The 18,813-nt window shown below is 52.5% G+C and overlaps 1 protein-coding gene and 1 non-coding gene across 2 annotated transcripts; one reads left to right on the top strand and one right to left on the bottom strand.

The window, feature by feature from the left end:
- Window positions 1–65: 65 nt before the first annotated feature.
- MAP1LC3B (microtubule associated protein 1 light chain 3 beta) lies at window positions 66–8,382 on the bottom strand. Its single transcript, XM_021537946.3, has 4 exons — window positions 8,272–8,382; window positions 5,777–5,832; window positions 3,405–3,511; window positions 66–1,548 (listed from the first exon to the last, which is right to left on the bottom strand). The coding sequence occupies exons 1-4, from the start codon at window positions 8,309–8,311 to the stop codon at window positions 1,374–1,376; spliced, it is 378 nt and encodes a 125-aa protein (XP_021393621.1). The 5' UTR covers window positions 8,312–8,382; the 3' UTR covers window positions 66–1,373.
- A 9,936-nt stretch (window positions 8,383–18,318) lies between these two features.
- Window positions 18,319–18,391, top strand: TRNAM-CAU (transfer RNA methionine (anticodon CAU)). The gene has a single exon. It is a non-coding gene; the product is annotated as a tRNA-Met (tRNA).
- The last annotated feature ends 422 nt before the right edge of the window (window positions 18,392–18,813 follow it).

Below are 18,813 nucleotides of genomic sequence, written 5' to 3'. Positions count from 1 at the left end.
TTATTTTTAATTCCTTTAATTATTTTGCTGTGAAAATGCCTAGGAATAAACCACACGAGCCGGAATTAAGTTGGGATGTAATCCATCCGTATCAGCACTGTATTAATTTTAAAAAAGCAACATTTGTACAGGAATATCAGTCGATCACGTTGTAATTACAAGTACAGTTGTCAGTTATGAGTTAAACGAGTTCTTCCACGAACAGAACTAAACAAGAGAACAAGCTGCATCGAAAAGTTCACGTCGGAGTAAAAACACAAAGGACAATAAAAAACGGGCAGGGGGGGCCCTGGCAAGGAGATGCATGCAAAGAGTGGAGAGGAGGTACAAGGTGGAGGAGGTACAACGCGTGCACCCCGCGCAGTGCCAGGCGCTGTAGTATTGCTTCTGTCCCCGTCGGAGCCGGGTGACACCGGTGACACCGCGGGGATCCCGCCGCGCCTCGCTGACAGCACTAGAGAAACACAGGTTTGTCCCACGGGAGAGCTCCCCTCTGCACAGCCTGCTCCCTGCCCGGGCCACGGGAGCCTCCAGCCGTGCCACAAAATCATTTGTTCGTCAATCTCGGCAGCCGCTCGCGGCCCTGAGCTGCTTCTCCCGACCTCCGGGCTAGGGGCATGATCCTACGGATCGCTGGAAGCCAGCTCAGATGAACACACAGGGATTGGGAATTCGTAACAGACTGGAGTTTATTTCGGTGTTACCTGTTCGGGTGTGCACTTTACAGTTAGACACTTCCTAAAACTACGATAAAGCTGTGGTGTTTGGTAGGAGTATTCCAGAAAGCGGCACCGCCCCTGAGCGTGCGGTGCCCAAAAACCGGAGACACAAAGAGTTGTCCTTCCCCAGCTCACCCCAAGCACTTGCCTTAACTCCCTGCAGCGCTGACACGAGTCTGATGGAGCTGCAGAAGAAAAAGCTCCCCTTTGGAACATTAAAATGCATTTGCTCTCAAGAGAAACCTTCCCATTTAAAACAAAAAAAATTAAGGAATCGTAGGGAGATTTTCCAGCAAACTCACGGGAAACATTTTAGTTCCTCCCTGGTGCCCGTTTGCTCGTTAAAAGTAAATCGAGTGTCCCTTTCTCTGCAAGTGTCACATGCACAATTGAGCTCCTTTCGTCAGGTCCAGACCTGTAAATGTGCCTGTGTGGGATATTATTAGGGCAGGTTTCAAAGCTGGAGGTGCTCGTCTGTACTGTGTAATAGTCACAAACAAGGCAAGGTGAGATGAGACACCTGCTAAAGCGAGACTATGCTAAGGACTGAGAGCGGAGGTGACATCCGGTTCTTTCCCTGGGGGGTGTGTGGGGAAGAGTGGGGGTGATGGCCAAGGGTCAACCCAAATCCCAGGCTGGGGCCGCTGGCGTGTCCTAGGCGGACGCTGGCGCTCCAAAGGTCTCCTGGGAGGCGTAGACCATGTACAGGAAGCCATCCTCGTCCTTCTCGCTCTCGTACACCTCGGAGATGGGCGTGGACACGCTCACCATGCTGTGCCCGTTCACCAGCAGGAAGAAGGCCTGGTTGGAGTTCAGCTGCAGGCGTCGCCTGGGCAGGGGTGAGGGGAAAGGGGGACAAAGGACAGATGGCAACGGACAGTCCTCAGCACTGACAGCAGCAAGGTCACGGCAGAGAATCGGGGAATGGGTTGGGGTGGATTTAAATAAAGCTCATCTCATTCCAGCCTCTGTCCATGGGCAGCTTTCCCTGCGTGTCCCCACCCTGCCCTGGCCCTCAAAACTGGGCTCAATTCCTCTGCTAAATCCAGGCAGGTGCATCCACTGGCAGGGCCCTCACTCAGGGGAAAAGCTGCACTCCAGAAGGGCACTGAACTGGAGGGTCTGAGAAGAAGCACTCCTGGCATAACCAGGGACCTTTGGCTTGCAGCTCACTGGAATGAAAACCCAGAGATCCTTGGGAAGATTGGGAAATTCGGGCAGAGCTTCCTTGCAAAACCTGGGCAACTTCTAAACTCACTTGGTCCCCAGCTCTGTAACGGCCTGGGTTTAACCTTGGAGCATCTTGCTCCCCGTCCTCCTTCCCTCCCTCCCTGGAGAAGCATGGTGGGAAGGGCAGGGAGCCACAGGCTGCACAAACTGAATTCTGGATTTCCCTTGGATCATTCCCGCTCGGGGAAAATGGATGTTCCTGCTAAACTGCCTCCTGCAGAGAGCAGCTCTTCCCACTTGATAAACCAAGTGAGCAAAAGCAGCTCAGGAGTGTGGAGCTGCCACCAAAGCAGGGAAAGAATAGATCACAGCAGCTTCCTGCTGCTCCCACTCGCTGCTGAGGGGCAGCAGCAGCTGGAAACAAGGATTTATTTAGCTCCCAACCACAGGCCTGGACAGGGACCTTTCCAAAGCCAGACTAATCACTCCAGAGACAGCAGGCTGAGGGAAGGCAGCAGCTCTCCAAGGTTTGGGAAGGATGGGCTTTGCTGTTCATCACTGGAGCTGGCTGAGGCCCAAGTCTGGCTGGTACCAAGTTATTTATTAACAGTAAAGCCAGAGAAAAAAGATGGGAAAACCCTTCAGCCTGCAGTTAACCTCTCTGCCCAGGGCCTTTCACATTCCTGAGACTCTGGAAGATTTTAGCAACCTGGTTCCTGTCTCCAAAGCCCTCTCTGCCTTTCTGCTTCCTGCAGGAGCTGGGATTTGCCTGTGACACTTTTTGTTTGGCCACCCTGGACAACTCCCACAGCCCGTGGCCTCCACGAACCAGCCCCTGCTGCAGCGTGACCATCACAAAACAAGCTCTGGTTTGCTGCTCACTGCCCAGTTACCACTGGAGAACCCTTCCTCATCAAACACTGCTGCTGAGCCAGCAGAGATGCACTTCTAGCAGAATTTCTGACCACACAGCTTCCAGTCAGGGCTGTTTCCCTCTGCCTTTCCTGTAAGCTGAGCAAGCAGCCAGGGCAGAAACACTCTGGCCTGAGCTGGTGTTTCCCAGGCCTCGGTGCTGTCACTGAGGGAAACTTCACTTCCCAAAGGATGCCAAGAGCATCCCCAAGCCAAGAGCAGAGCTCTGGCTCTGAGCCCAAACTCCCCTTCCCAGTGGGTGGGAAGAGCAGCCACTCCCGAGGGGGACTCCGTGGCAGGAGAGAGGAGGCATCCCAAAATAGCCAAGCAGGAAGTGCTGGGCAGAAGGACCCAGCCAGGGATTCACAGCCCCACACTCCCTCCTACAGCTCTGGGAATGTTAATTCTCTTGGAAGCAGACTAGCAGCTCTTCAGAGTGGGGTTTTTCCAGCAAAGCAAAAGGAAAAGCACCTTCTCCTGGATTTGTCCTAGTGCTCGTTAGATGAATTTTCCATTTAGACCTCCCAAGTGCACCAGGGGGGAATTAACAGAGCATCACAGTCCGAGGCTGATCAGTTCACGCTGGAATCCCAGCAATACTACCTGATAATTTTGATTAGCTCGCTCATGTTGACATGATCTGGCACCAGGAACTTGGTCTTATCCAAAACTGGAAGCTGCTTCTCCCCCTTGTACCTTTCAATGATCACCTGAGAAGAAACACAAAAGGCAGAAGATGTGAAAGGCAGGAACAGTGGTGCCCTCATCTGCACCCTCCCAGCTCCATTTCCCTTCACCTGTGAATGCAGCATCTCCAGTGTGAGAAGCAGCAATTCATGGTTGGTTAAAGTTTAAAGTTATCTTAAACGTCTTTTCCAACCCCAACAATTCTGTGTTTCCATGAGAATTAATTACCTTCACATGCTCCTCTGTTCTGTTTGCTGCACAGAGGGGTAACACAAAGATTTTACAGCACACATCCCCAGCTTCAGTTCAATTTTAAGGAGTTTCTTTGCTGCAATTGTTTAACCCAGCACTGGATTACCCAGCAACAAGGAAATCCAAGAAAAGACCAAGCCCACTTCCCTCTAACACAAGGCAGGGGCTGACCAGGGTTTGTGCTGCTACAGAAGTCTGCCAGATCAAGCAGTTGTCACTAGAATTTCTCCATTTCAGGCCATCTCTTTAAGAACCACCACTCCAGATGACTCTGCTGTTCATTCACCTCCCAAGGTTCCTTCTAGTGCATGAGAAAAAGCTACTTTGGAAGGGTATAAACTCTCCAATTTCCAAATTAAGGAGAAAATTTCCTCAAGCACGCTCAGGAACCAGTAACTCTGCCAGGACTGCTGTGTAATAACCACTTAATTCACAGAGAAACTGCAGATTTCCCAATTTAAGGAACACCCTGCCCAGCAGCTGAGGGTAGTTCCTGCTTTTAAGAAGTGATCTCAGAACTCGTGTGCTCCTGTTTCCAGGGCCATGTGGGGTTTGTTGATTTTCAGTCAACAGGAGCTACGTGACACCAGTCCCTTGGATGCTTTCCATGCTCACGGGGTCTGGCTGTGTTGATCCTAAAAAGCTGCACAGGTGAAGAGATGTTGATTGAATTCTACCAGAGAAAGAGCCTTACATCAGTTGAAATAAATGCTGGCTCATTCTGGGTAACAAAGCCCCACTATTTTTAAGCAGTAGATATTTCTAACAGCAGAATGGAGGATGTTGACAGCACAGGAGGGATTTATTATCTAGTGTGACATTGCCACCTTATCTCATCCAGAACTGCTAATGACAATAACGAGGCAGTGACTGGCCCAGAAAGACTCCAGGGATCCCAGCAGGGATGATGGGAGTTTGCATCACCACATCTCCAGCAAGTTCCTTAGGTACCTCTGGATTTTTGGCTGGAACCTGTCCATGGCTGACTTACAGTGAGAGTTTTGCCATAAATCCCTGGCTTTCAATCTGTGGTCACAGAGCTTGGGGACTATGGCTAAGTGGTCTCTGAAAGGTGAGTGAAAAAGCAAAATTTGTCAGGAAACAGATTTGCAAGGAAAGCACCTTTTTGGAAAATGAAACATTCCAAAAAAGTCAGTAAGTCCCTGCTGTGAAGTATTCCTCCCAGGGAAGCAGCAGTGGCAGGTCCAAAGTGAAGGCAGGAGTTTAAAGCCCAAGGAAAGCTGAAAACCTTTCAGTTTCTGTTTCCACAGCAGCTTCTGTCAGTGAGCTTGCTCTGGGAGTGGGGACAGTTTGCAGCAGTTGGTTCACAGCAGAATTTCCACCCACTGGGGTCACCAAATCTCCTCACAGAGCCAAAGGCTGAGGGTCCCATTCAGTTCCCTCTGCTGAAGAATTCAGCAGTGACAGAACACAATCCGTGCCTTTTGCCTGTAGGATATTCTCTGCATTTTTAACTTTGAGGATGTAAGTAAAATAAAATACAAACTTAGGCAGCATTTGGAACTGAGCAGCTCAAGAGTGCCAGGGTGAGGGGTGATATCCTGTGTGAGCTGCAGAGGCCAGCAGCATTCCTGGAGACCTAAGCACAGGAGAAAAGCATTTCTGCCCTGCTTAGCCCAGGCTGATGAGCAAATCCCTATCTGCCTCTACACTGCTGTCTACTCCTCTTGCTGGGCCCCTGAACGCTCTTAATTCAGAGAAAAAACCACAGGGAGAGGAGCTGAGAGCTCAGGAGGATCTCAGAGCTCAGCTGGGGCGTGGTTTTCTTCCAAGTTACAACACACAAGTGCAAAACTCCGGAAATGCCACTTCCTCCAGCCCCCGTGAGCACCTTGCTGCACCACAGCAACCGTGAGAATTACTGCCTGAGAATGCTCCTGAAATCCAGGCTTAGCCACCCTGAACTGCCACCTTTTCATTTGGTCTCTTCAGGACAGCTCTTTCACAGGTTTCTAACTGCCAAAAACACCACGAGGCTGGAAACTGAAGTAAAAAATTAAAAGAACTGGACTTACTGGTATTTTAGTGGGATGCTGATCCCGAATCAGTCGTACATCTTCCACTCTTTGTTCTGCAAGGGATTAAAAAAAAAAAAAAAAAAAATCTGTTTAAGCATTCACAGTTAATGTTGTTATTTCCTTATTTCTCCACCACTGAAGAGAGGGACCATGTGTTAGGAAAAGGCAGAAGAGGAAATTCAGGCAAATCAATTTCCAAATGGGCCAGCACTATCAGGAGCACAACCTCTCCTGTGACAGCTGATCTCCTGCTCCTTAACCCAAGGTGACAAGCGCTGTGTGCACCTGCCTGGCACTCCTAGAAAGTGTTAAAGGAGATCCTTTCCTCCCCACACCCCCTCACTTTCTGCCCACTGAAGCACACATTTAACCTCACACAGTTAAGGCCTCAAATTACACCACCCAAATGAACAACTAAATACCCTCTGCTATTTCTGGCAGGTCCCAGAAGAGGAAATGGTCAACAATTATTTGAGCCCCGGGACTGGCCCAAGCCTGGCAGCATCAGCTTTCCTTGTGTGCTCTCCTGTTACCGAATTCCAGGTTTTATTTTGACTCGGCCTCACCCATTGTTGCAGGAGCTGCTGGAGGCTCTGCTGGACCTACACATTTTGCCACTCTCCGTGCCAGTTTTCAGGATAAAGTTCACCTCTCCTCAGACAGAAATATTAATAGAACAGATCTCATGAACCTGGCTAAAGTACACGAGGCAGAGTAAACAGCCTGGCTGCTTTCAGGGGCCGCCTCATCTGCGTGTCCCCTGCCTACTTTCAGATTCAGTGAACTCAATTTTAAGCCCTCTGTTCTTCAGCAGGACGGGGCTTTCCAGGCTGTTTTCAGGCTCCAAGCAGCTCCGAGAGAGATGATTGAGTGTTGCATCACGGCTTGAACACACACCTGCCTAGGGAGAGAAGCACTTAGGCCAGCTCCCCTTGGAATGCTAATGGCAGGACACTCAGCAATAACATCCCTCACTCTGCTCAGGTCCTGTTCGTGCCCATGGAGCACATCCTCCTCAGGAGCCCGGCAAGGAATGCAGCTGCCCTGAATCACCGTGTGAAGCTGCAGGTGAATCAAGCAGAACTCAGGCAAGGAGCATGCGAAGCCTTCACCTGAAAGCCACCTCACATCCCGAGCCACATTCCCAGCCAGAGCGCTTCAAGGGCAGAGAGTTCCACCTCGTTAAAATAGTTTTTCAGATTAACCAAAAACACAAAAGATACGTGGAAGAGTGAGACCAACCATCCACCTGGCAAGCACTAACTTTTCAGCCGGAACAGGTTTGCTCACAGCAATGTTATTCAGCAGAACTCCCTGGGGTAGAAGGAACATAAACCAGGCAAATTGTGGAGATTATTGTGTGTGGTGTGTTCAAAATCAGGCCCCAGCCAGCCACAGATAAACACTGTTCTCTGACGACAGTAGTTGCAGTGGCAACTGCTTGGCTGCCATCCTAGCTGAACTTAATACCTGCAACAGAGGCTGCTGACAGGCGATGGGGTCAACAACAGTTTCGGAAGGCTCTGAGAAAAGGGATGGCATAAACACAGACTTTTGTCAGAGCCACATCCTCCCCGCTTCACCGCAGGGAAGAGCTCACATTCAGCACAGCAGCAAAGGCGAGGGTGGGCACATCACAAAGCTCTCTTTAAGCAGCTTGACTTTAACCCAAAGGCAGGAAGAAAGGAAAATCGGGATCAATTACTTCCACCAATTCCATCTCACGTACGGGGTTTTATAGCTCACGCAGAAATAGGTTACGCTGCCAGTTCGTGTTACCCTCACTGACACACATGGGTTGCTGCGGTCCCATCCTGAGAAGCGTGGCACGGCTCTGTCGAGGCTGCTCCTTCTCGAAAGGCACTAATCTCATTTTCCCAGCCGTCATTACACAGCTCTTTTCGATGTCCTGCTAGTTCTCAGCAGGCAAACAGAGCCGGGAGCCACACGCCCCAGCCCAGCCCGCTGCAGAATTCCTCTCCCCGGCTGCCAGGGCAGCTTTAATTCCGCAGCTTTAATTCCGCTGCCTGCCGGACACCGAGCAGGCAGCGGAGGGAAGGGCAGGCCCAGCTCCTGGCACACACGCCGAGGGTGTTTCCAGGCTCCTGGGAGTTTCGCAGTTCCACCACGGACGATGCCATGAAGAGATCTCCCCACCCCAAGCACAGCACAGCCGCCACCCCACACCTGGCGACACCACAAAACCCCCACGTCCCGAACCGCCCGGGTAAACAACCGCGGAGGTGGGCCGGGCTTCGGCTCGGTCACAGCCCCGAGCAGGCCGGGACACCGGGACAGCACCGGGACAACACCGGGACAACACCGGGACAACAAACACCGGGACAACACCGGGGCGGCCCCGGGCCCGCTCCGCCCGCGGGTCGCGCCGCTGTCAGCGGGAGCCGCCCGCGGATCCCCGCCGCCATCGCCCCCTCCCCTGCTCTCCCCGGCGATCCCGCCGCGTCCCTCCCCGAAGGTGCGGCGCTGCTCACCGAAGGTGCGGCGCTGCTTGAAGCTCTTCTCCGAGGGCATGGCGGCGGTCGGCCCGGCGCGGCGGTGCGCGGCGGCGGCGGCGGACACCTCCGAGTGCCGGCCCGCCCCCCGCGCCGCCGCGGCCGCTCGGCCGTCAGCTGAGCGCGCGTCACGGCGGCTCCGCCTCGCCGCCGGCAGCGAGGGCACGGCGGGCGCGGGGCAGAGCCGCCGGGCTGTGGGCATCCTGAGGGAGGGCACGGCGGGCGCGGGGCAGAGCCCCCGGGCTGTGGGCATCCTGAGGGAGGGCACGGCGGGCGCGGGGCAGAGCCCCCGGGCTGTGGGCATCGCCAGGGAGGGCACGGCCGGGGGTGCGGGGACACAGCCCCCGGGCTGTGGGCATCGACAGGGAGGGCACGGCCGGGGGTGCGGGGACACAGCCCCCGGGCTGTGGGCATCCTGAGGGAGGGCACGGCCGGGGGTGCGGGGACACAGCCCCCGGGCTGTGGGCATCGTCAGGGAGGGCACAGCCGGCACACACAGCCCGTGTATTGTGGGCATCCTGAGGAAAGGCACGGCCGGCACACACAGCCCGTGTGCTGGTGGCACCCTGAGGAAAGGCATGGCCGGCACACACAGCCCGTGTGCTGTGGGCATCCTGAGGGAGGGCACGGCCGGCACACACAGCCCGTGTGCTGTGGGCATCCTGAGGAGGGCATGGCCGGCACACAAAGCCCATGGGCTGTGGGCATCCTGAGGAAAGGCATGGCCGGCACACACAGCCCGTGTGCTGTGGGCATCCTGAGGAAAGGCATGGCCGGCACACACAGCCCGTGTGCTGTGGGCATCCTGAGGGAGGGCATGGCCGGCACACACAGCCCGTGTGCTGTGGGCATCCTGAGGGAGGGCATGGCCGGCACACACAGCCCGTGTGCTGTGGGCTTCGTCAGTGAGGACACGGCCGGCACACACAGCCCGTGCATTGTGGGCATCCTGAGGAAAGGCACGGCCGGCACACACAGCCCGTGTGCTGGTGGCACCCTGAGGGAGGGCATGGCCGGCACACACAGCCCGTGTGCTGTGGGCATCCTGAGGGAGGGCATGGCCGGCACACACAGCCCGTGTGCTGTGGGCATCGTCAGGGAGGGCATGGCCGGCACACACAGCCCGTGTGCTGTGGGCTTCGTCAGTGAGGACACGGCCGGCACACACAGCCCGTGCACTGTGGGCATCATCAGGGAGGGCACGGCCAGCACACACAGCCCGTGTGCTGTGGGCACCCTGAGGGAGGGCATGGCCGGCACACACAGCCCGTGTGCTGTGGGCACCCTGAGGGAGGGCATGGCCGGCGGGGTTGGTGATACCCGGCCAGCGTGCTGTGGGAATGTCACAGCACCCTGGCGGTGTTCCCGCTCTGCAACACACGGCCATGGCGGTGTTCCTCATTAGTGACACAGCTGTGGACACCTCGGTGCCAGGCTGTGTTCCTCACTCAGTGACACACAACCATGGCCACCTCAGTGCCAGGCACTGTTCTCAGTGACACACAGCCATGGCCACCTTGGTGCCAGGCTCCATTCCTCATTCCGTGACACAGCCATGGACATCTCGGTGCCAGGCTGTGTTCTTCCTCAGTGACACACAGCCATGGCTGCCTTGGTGCCAGGCACTGTTCTCCTCAATGATACACAGCCGTGGTCACCTCAGTGCCAGGCTGTGTTCTTCCTTACTGATACACAACCATGGTCACCTCAGTGCCAGGCAGTGTTCTTCCTTAGCAACAGAGCCATGGCCACCTTGGTGCCAGGCTGTGTTCCTCACTCAGTGGCACACAACCATGGCCACCTCAGTGCCAGGCACTGTTCCTCATTCAGTGACACAGCCATGGATGGACAACTCAGTGCCAGGCTGTGTTCTTCCTCAGTGACGCAGCCGTGGACACCTCGGTGCCAGGCCGTGTTCTTCCTTACTGACACACAATCATGGTCGCCTCAGTGCCAGGCAGTGTTCTTCCTTAGCAACAGAGCCATGGCCACCTTGGTGCCAGGCAGTGTTCTTCTCTCAGTGACACGGCCATGGACACCTCGGTGCCAGGTTCTCCTCACACAGCCATTACCACCTCAGTGCCAGGCTATGTTCCTCACTCAGTGACACAGCCATGGTCACCTCAGTGCCAGGCTGTGTTCCTCACTCAGTGACACACAGCCACGGCCACCCCGGTGCCAGGCAGTGCTCTCCTCAGTGACACAAAAAAGAACAATCTCCCCAGGAAAGCGGTGGATTCCTCAATGTTGGGCACTTTTAAGCTTCAGCCATCTTGTCTAGATGGTGCTTTTGCCAAGAAAGGTTGGGCCAGATGATCCCCTGGTATTCCATTATTCCATGATTCCATTATTCCATGATTCCATTGTTCCATGATTCCATGAACTCGCAGGGCGGCCACCTTGGGGTGGCCCACAACATCCCCTTCTACATGAACACTTAAGCATTTTTCTCCATGCAAAAATGCAAGTTCAATGCTCTGTCACCAATTTGCTTTCACATTGACACGGGTATGGGTAAAGTTTATGTTTGAAGAACAAAATTTTAGGAGCAGGTGCTCTGATTCTCTTGGAAGCCACCCCCCCCCCCCCGGCCTCATGCGGTTTGTGAGGAATTGATTAAATCACAACTTCAGTCACAGATACCACGTTGTGAGTAAAACTGCCCAACTGTTTCCTGCTTAGCAGCTTTCTGACACAAGCTGTTGGCTGGAGCCTTTCAGCTGCATCACTCTTTCTCTCTTTCTCTCACATACATTCCGGGCACCATGTTTTGAATTTAAGGAGGATTTTGCAGCAATAGGGCAACAGGATCTTGCTGTACAATCCAAGGGACAGAGAGCTGTGACCAGGATTGTCCTTAGGAGTACAGGGAGAAGGACAGTTTTCTAACCATCTTAGAGATTATCAGTGTTTTTAATTTTTTGGGGGTGGAGGGATGCATTGGAGTGAATCTGCACTCACACAAAGGAATGAGGGTTCATGACCTAATTTTGTGATTCAGGGTCACAGTTCCGGTGGCCTGTCATTATGAGGCCATTAAAGATGTGACTAACAAGGAAATACAGCCCTGAGGTGTGTGATTGCTCTGTCCATCACATCACTGGCCAGGCATAGCAGGTGAGACATGGATGACCAGCAGAACACTGATACGTCTGCAATTTAAAACACCAATCCCAAATTTCTGTGTCAACAGGACTCTTCTTTATTTAAATGCCTGCCTTTAAAAAAAACCAAACATTTTCCAGGCTGAGGAAATTCCACCATGCTCTCAGAATTGTGTCTGAGGGTTGAAGGCAGGAGGATGAAACCACATAATGTTATTTTTGGGGCATTCAGGTGCATCCTGGTGTCAGGGCTGACAATTCCAGGCTCTGTGTTCCGTGTGCTTTGCATCCAAAAGCCGACTGTTAGCAGGGCTGCAGCTCTGGCTGAAAGCATCCATATGGTGCTTGGGGAGAGCCACAATCAGAGTATCTGCTGACAGGCTGGGCTATCACATGCTCCTCTCATAAATAATCTGCAGAAACTGTGAGAAGGAAATTTAGACCCACACGGAGACTCGCCTGACCTTTCCCTCCTGAGCTCAGCCCTCGCCCGTGTCTGCGTGTCGACAGCACAGACAGTTGGCGAGTCTGGATTCCAGGAAGGTGTTAGGAGCAGTTGGAATGACAGCATGGACACAGCCTTTGGGATCAGCCCTGCCTCAGCACAGCTCCCCAGCCCTGCTGAGAAAACGCTGCTTTGGAAAATGCTTTGGCTTCAGGCTCGGCGACGGCGCTGGAACAGAGCCCTTCAAAAATGGAGCCACAGAGCGTTTTCATCCTGGCCTTAGAAGGCTTTAGAAAGCATTTAGGCTGAGGAAAAGGAGACTTAACCCAAAGGGGACATTACATCGTCTTCAAATATGCAAAAGGTTTCTGCAGAGTGGGAGGGTATTAGCTTTTCCCTGCATGCTACAGGACCAGGATGAGAAATAATGAGCTTACAGCTTGGAAAAGGCCATAGAAATTAGGGACTGGGTTAAGGGTAAGAATTGTTGAGCACCAGAAGAAATTCCCTAGGAAGGAAATGGAATAATCACCTTTGGATGTTTTTATTTAATGAGAAATTAGTAAAACATCTGCTCTGAAGAGTTCAGGAAGAATCGTTCTGGTCTCAGGGAGAAGGATGGGGTAAATAATCCCCTACAATCCCTGTCAGCCCTAGTTTTGCATAAGGCAAAGGAGATGTGATTTCCCAAATTTACAAAGCAGGTTTGAATTCCAGCTCAGATCCTCCTGAATTTACAGGCTGGGTTTGGATTCCAGCTCAGGTCCTCCTTTCTGCACCTAATACACCAAACTAAATACTAAGTAAAAAAAAAAAGCAACACAGGTTTCCCCAACTCTTCTATCTTCCACAAGGTTGGGTTGTGTTTTTTTTTGTTTGGTTGTTTTTTTTTTTGTTTTGTTTTGTTTTTTTTTTTTTTTTTTTTTGGTTAGAAATTCAGTATGAACAGTGACTCCAAAGTGGTTGACATTCACAGCATTTCCCTTGGGAAAAACTCCCACTTTTCCTATTTTTTTCCCACATGAGCTGCCTCACAATGAAACAAGTGTATTTCACATTCAGAATAATAAATCATCCCCTCATTTTTCTGGTACAACAGAACTGAAAAGGCTTTTTTTTTTTTTTTTCAAGGAACAGACAAAGCTGTTCCTCTGCAGTGCTGCACCCTTCCTGGAAGAGAGCACTCAGTGTGTAGGGCTGGGAGCTCAGCAGCTGTCAGCAGTATTAAATTCACCAGGAACACAGAGAGAAAAGCCCTATAAAATAAAAGGAGGAACACTGTGCTGATAATAACTTGCATTTCAACCTGAATTAAAATACCTCTCTTCAGTTCTCTGCTCACAAATTGTTCTTATCGATCCAGCTCAGCTCAAGATTAATGTGGGCTTGGTTTTTTTAGAAGTGTGCAGCCATTACCCAGCTGCTATTGGAGATTTTCAGGCAGAATCTGACTGTAGAGAATTGTTTGAAATGCCTTAAAATAACTCTTCTGGGAAGTTTTCATCTTAAATTTGCCTCAAGATGGTGGCTACCCTTAAGAAGAACAAATTGCCACACATCAAATTTCACCTTCCGAGTTAGGAGAACTTAAGGAAGAAGTGGTGAGAATGGCAAAATATCTGTTTTGGGGGTAGAAATATCGAATTTTCTCTCTAATTTGAGAGAAGTGAAGCTAGAGAGAGACCCCACATTTTGCCTGGGTGGGTTTTCTTGAGGCCTTACAACATCTGAGCCTGACCCTCAGTGGGAGCACAACACTTTTGAAATATCACATGTTCTAGACTATTATCCACGGGTTTTTTTGGATGGTAAATCCCAGCTAACACACAGATACATGCAAAGTCATCACAAAACTATCATTTTCGTAGAATGTTTGGCTAGAAACTCCCTGCAAGAAGGATTGCCCAAGACATCATTGCTGGGTACCATAACTGACGTCAGTTCCTGCTGTTCCTGTTGTTCCAGCAAACAGCTCTTGGCTCCAGGATCTGAAATGGGAGATGTTGCTTGATGGAACATGGCAAATCAGTTGGTGCAAGCAGCAGTGAGCTGTGTTTGTGTACTGATTTCACTCAGAAAATCCATAACATCTTGGCAAGCAGCAACGACAGCGCGAGCGCGGGAGGCAGAGCGGGGAAACCGTGGGATAACACAGCGAGTAACAAGGTCTCCCCCTGATTTTTGATACTCCTAGGATTTTTGATACTCCTAGGATTGCAGCAATCCCCCACGTGTTCAAATAGTAACTGAGCACGACGTTGCCTGTGCTTCAGAAAACATTCTCCTCGCTGACGCTGAGAGGTTCCGTGAGCTGCCTGGGATTGCACAACCACGGGTCAGCAGCCAGGAATAGCACCCCCAGCATCTGAGCCCTCCAGAGCTGGAGAATCCTTCTGCCAGCTGAGCTGCTCCAGGTGTTGAACAGGACTAAATTGTCCAGGCTGGACTGGGGCCAAAGCTGGAGGGACAAGGACTGCTTGTGGTAGAAGTGCTGTGACGTCTTGGGTGACTCCAGGCACTCACAGCCTTAGATTGACTGATTCCTCATGGAAGCAAGGACAGCACGCTGAAGAGAGATCGTACCCTCTTCCATAAGTCATGGAATCATGGAATGTTAGGGGGTGGAAGGCTGGAAGTGATCTTAAAGGTTTGGCTTAGAAGGGACCTTAAAGTTCATCCAGTGCCACCCCCCTGCTGTGGCAGGGACACCTTCCACTGTCCCAGGTGGCTCCAAGCCCTGTCCAGGGGGCACTTCCAGACATGAGGCAGCCACAGCTTCTCTGAGAACCTGTTCACCATCCCTCCCAGGGAAGAATTCCTTCCCAATATCCCATCTATCCCTGCCCTCTGGCAGTGGGTAGCCAGTTAAAGAGAGGGCACGGAGCTCTGCTCTAAGGCAGAGGGATGTGACCACTTCCTGAGCCATCAGCAGCTTTTCTGCAGTGCTCTGGATTTTCCCTGAAGAGCCCAGCCTGTCCAATGCTGTTTATCCTGCAAATCTGGTGAGATCAATGTCCACAAATCAAGGAAGTGGGAAATCACAGACCCAGGACAAGAGGAGCTGTTTTCCAGCTTAAAATATACACATTACAAAAACCAAAGCAAAACTCTTCAGCATTTCTATTGGGATATTCTCTCTTTGATGTGTCCTCCCTCCAAGGATGGGAGCAGTTTTTTAGGAGGCAGGAGCAGTCTTTGCTTCTTATTACAAAGCAGAAATCTCAGTGTAGTCCCATGCCAAAAAAACATGCTGCAAATACTCTCTGTGGCAAGCAGGGCTTGCAGACAGGGTTTGTTCATCTGTCTCGGCCTGCCTTGCCATACTTTTCTGTCCCTCTTGCCAAATGGAAAATAAATCATTCTCTCCTCTCTGTTCTGGTTATAATTGGCTGGATGTGCCATCAGCTGGCTCATCCCTGCTCAGAGCTTGGGAAGGCATAAACACTTCCAGGATTACAGAAAATGAGGACACTAACTTTGGGACCCATCCAAAGCCCTTTAGTGAGCGTGAGGACTAATTGACTACAGCAAGAGCTACATCAGCTCCTTAATTGCTGGGGGAAATGAAACAATACCATTTCCCGTTTCACTACATCCTTTTTCAAGAGCCCTGTGGTAAGGGCTGCGAGCTGCCTGCCTCAGACAGCAGCACTGAAGGCTCCAGGCCATTACTCTGGGAATATTTTCCAAGGAAGGTGCTCAGACAGTGCCACAGAGCATGGGAGATGATGATAATGCACTTTTCCTGTTTCCCCTACTGTCACAAACAAAGCTGGTTGATTCAGATAATGAATTTGGTAAGATAGGGGAGAAAGCAGCAATTTTAGACTTCGATGACTGAAGCTGAAGGTGATATTCAGTTATAACCTCCCTGTTCCACACCAGCTCTCCACCTTCTGGGCCTCATGGACCTTGGATGTGCCCAAGCTCCAAAACTATTGTGTGTTGCTCCACAAGAACAGCACTGGAAATTGGAGACAGCAGTTGTTTCTCCTCTCTGAAGTGATGAAGGGCTGGCATTCCCTCACTCTGTCCCGTTAGAAGGGGAAACATGGTCACACAGAGCACGGGGAGCTTTGCCTCAGGCTTTGCTAACATCAGTGTGGGATGGAGGTGGGTGCTGCCTTTTCCCTTTGCCCTTCCTCATCTGCAGGAAATCAGCACGGGGCAATGGAGCTCCCTGGGAACTGGCATGGATCTGTCCATCACAGCCCTTTCCACTCCTGCCTTCTGCTGGCTTGGACTGGGAAGGGGGTCAGTGGGCCAAGGGAAGTCTGATGGGTGAGAAATGTGGCTCAGCACCCACGGAGCCAAGACTGTGGTGTCAGGTTATAGGGGTCAGGTGGGTGAGGGAAAGGAGAGAAGGTTGTAGGGTGATTAGGCAGCAGGAGCATTCAGTGGGAAAGGAGAAAGAATAAAGTTCAGATAAAAATATAAAAGCAAAAGAGGGGAAAGCATGTGTGTGCTGCAGACTGCTGTGGTTCTGCTCCAGGCAGTGTCACCCAGGACATCTTTTGTTTCATTCACACGAAAATCCTTGCCATCAGTACTTTCCCCTGTCCCCTCCATGAATCCATCACTTCCTAAACAAACAGACATGACCTTCAAAAGCTGTGTCAGAACCTTTAAGCACCAGCTGAGCATAAAATAATGTGGGAAAAGCCACGTGATTCCCTACAGGTGGAAAACAGCTCCAGCCGTATTTCCAAAGGTTTGGTGTTTGGTTTACATGACTCACTGCCCACGTGCCTTGGTTTACATGCTTGGAGCAGCTTTTTGTAATGTAATCAGAACTGTGGGCACTCCATTTGTCCATCACCGAGGCCCCAAAGGATTAGCACAGCACTAAAAATGACACCTCATCCTGCCCGTGGGCAGAGCCAGGGGTGGAATGCTCAGCCTGGGAGAAGCCAAGCATTTGCTCATCCCAGGGCTGGGGCAATATTGTTTGTACCACGAGCCAGGCAGCCTGGACTCCTCATGTCATCATCCCGTATCCACGGCCATCCAGACCCTTGGCAATCAGGGTTTCCTGACCCCGACAACAACAGCTGCCCACCAGACCCTTGGCAAAATCTGTGGGCAGCTCAAGCATCTCGTCTGGTCTGGTGGGACTCCGAAGGACTGTGAGCAGGAGGACAAGGAGGGTGGTTCTCCCCTCTTCTCTGCTCTCATGAAATCCCACTGGAGCTCCATGTCCAGCCCTGGAACCCTCAATGTCAGGAGGATGTGGAGCTGATGGACAGAGTCCAGAGGAGCCAGGGATGCTCCAAAAGCTGGGAAAACTGCTCTGGAGCCAGGCTGGGAGAGCTGGGGGTGCTCACCTGGAGAGGAGAAGGCTCCAGGGAGAGCTCAAAGCCATTCCAAGGCCTGAAGGGTCCCCAGGAGAGCTGGAGAGGGACTGGGGACAAGGGATGGAGGGACAGCACACAGGGAATGGCTCCCGCTGCCAGAGGGCAGGGATGGATGAGATTTTGGGCAGGAATTCCTCCCTGTGAGGGTGCTGAGGCCCTGGCACAGGTTGCCCAGAGCAGCTGTGGCTGCTCCTGGATCCCTGGCAGTGCCCAAAGCCAGTTTGGACAGGGCTTGGAGCAACCTGGGACAGTGGAAAGTGCCCCTGCCATGGCAGGGGGTGGAATGGGATGATTTTAAGGTCCCTTCCCACCCAAACCATTGTGGGATTCTACGGTGTCCAAAGGTCTGCTCCTCCTTCATCCTCTGCCAGCTCCTTGCTCTGCAGAGCAGCCTCTGCGCAGAGATTCTCGTGGGCGATGCTCTCAGACTTTCTGCATCAATTAAATCCCTGTTTTCCTGTCTTCTGCCAATTTGGGGATTTGTTGCTGGATTGTCATGGTGACTGCATCCGTGGGACCCTCGCTGAGGGTGAGGCCCCTCCATTAGGATTCAGGGCGGCGCTTCAGGCAGCATCACTGGAGACCCTCTTGTGCTGAGCACTCTCTGAGAGCAGGGAGCTCAATCCACTGCAGAAATCCAGCTGAATAGCGTCTCTCCACAGCAAACGAGGCTGGCTTTAATTTTTGTTAATTATGTGGAAGCAACTTGATTTCCTCGTGAGGCTGTTGTCAGCACAGCCCTCGCAGTCTATTCCTGGCCGGCAGCAGGAGGATGCTTAGGAAACCCAAAGGACTCTGCAGCTGTTTTGCAGAACAACATGGAATAAAAAGGAGCTATTTCAAAAAAAAAAAGGACAAAACCCAAGATGTTTCTTGTGGAACACCGTAGCAAGGAGGAGCCATTTGTAAAAAAATCTGAGGTCCGGCTGGTAGAAAAGCAGGGAAAAGAAGGAATGGGGAGTAAAATACAACGAAACAATCAAAAGAGGTGCAGAAAAGGGGATTTTTGTAAGGAAATAGATTTCTCAGGCAGCACCGCGGGCATGGCGGTGAAGATCGGGCAGGGCCGGGGAGGCGGAGGCGTAGGACCAAGAGCGCTGCGTGCGGGGCAGTGTCTCGAGGAGCCTCGTTAGCGCAGTAGGTAGCGCGTCAGTCTCATAATCTGAAGGTCGTGAGTTCGATCCTCACACGGGGCAGAGATGGTTTCCTCGTTTTTTTCTTTTTTTTTTTCTTCTCCCCCGCAGCCAGACTTTCCCAAGGGAAGGGATGTCTGTTTTTCCCATGGAATTGCAGCAGGAGGCGAGACACACGCGGTGAACGCGTCCCCAGCCCTGCAGCGGCCCGCAGCGCGCCCGGTTCCCGGGCACCGGCGCCGCCATGGCGCTGTCGGTGCGCCCGCTAGGGGGCCGCACCTCGGTGTCGGTGAGGGACCGGCGTCCGCTACCGGCGGGGGCGTGGCGCGGCCGGATCAGGAGGCGCTGATTGGAGGATCCGCGCGGTGGGCGGGGCCTAGCGGCGGGGTGTGCCGCGCTGATTGGCGGGCCTTAGCGGTGGGCGGGGCCAGAGGCGGGTGTGCCGCGCTGATTGGCGGGGCTTCGCGGCGGGCACGGGCCGCGGC

Source organism: Lonchura striata, chromosome 13, assembly GCF_046129695.1.
Source record: "Lonchura striata isolate bLonStr1 chromosome 13, bLonStr1.mat, whole genome shotgun sequence".
In the NCBI taxonomy this organism is placed as follows: Eukaryota; Metazoa; Chordata; class Aves; order Passeriformes; family Estrildidae; genus Lonchura; species Lonchura striata.
This window is presented reverse-complemented; position numbering and strand designations above follow the sequence as displayed.

Coding starts and splice junctions, on each gene's coding strand:
- MAP1LC3B (XM_021537946.3), bottom strand. CDS start 8,311: ATGCCCTCGGAGAAGAGCTTCAAGCAGCGCCGCACCTTCG. Junction 5,833..8,271: donor CAAGCAGCGCCGCACCTTCG/GTGAGCAGCGCC, acceptor AATCCCTTGCAG/AACAAAGAGTGGAAGATGTA. Junction 3,512..5,776: donor AGCATCCCACTAAAATACCA/GTAAGTCCAGTT, acceptor GTTTCTTCTCAG/GTGATCATTGAAAGGTACAA.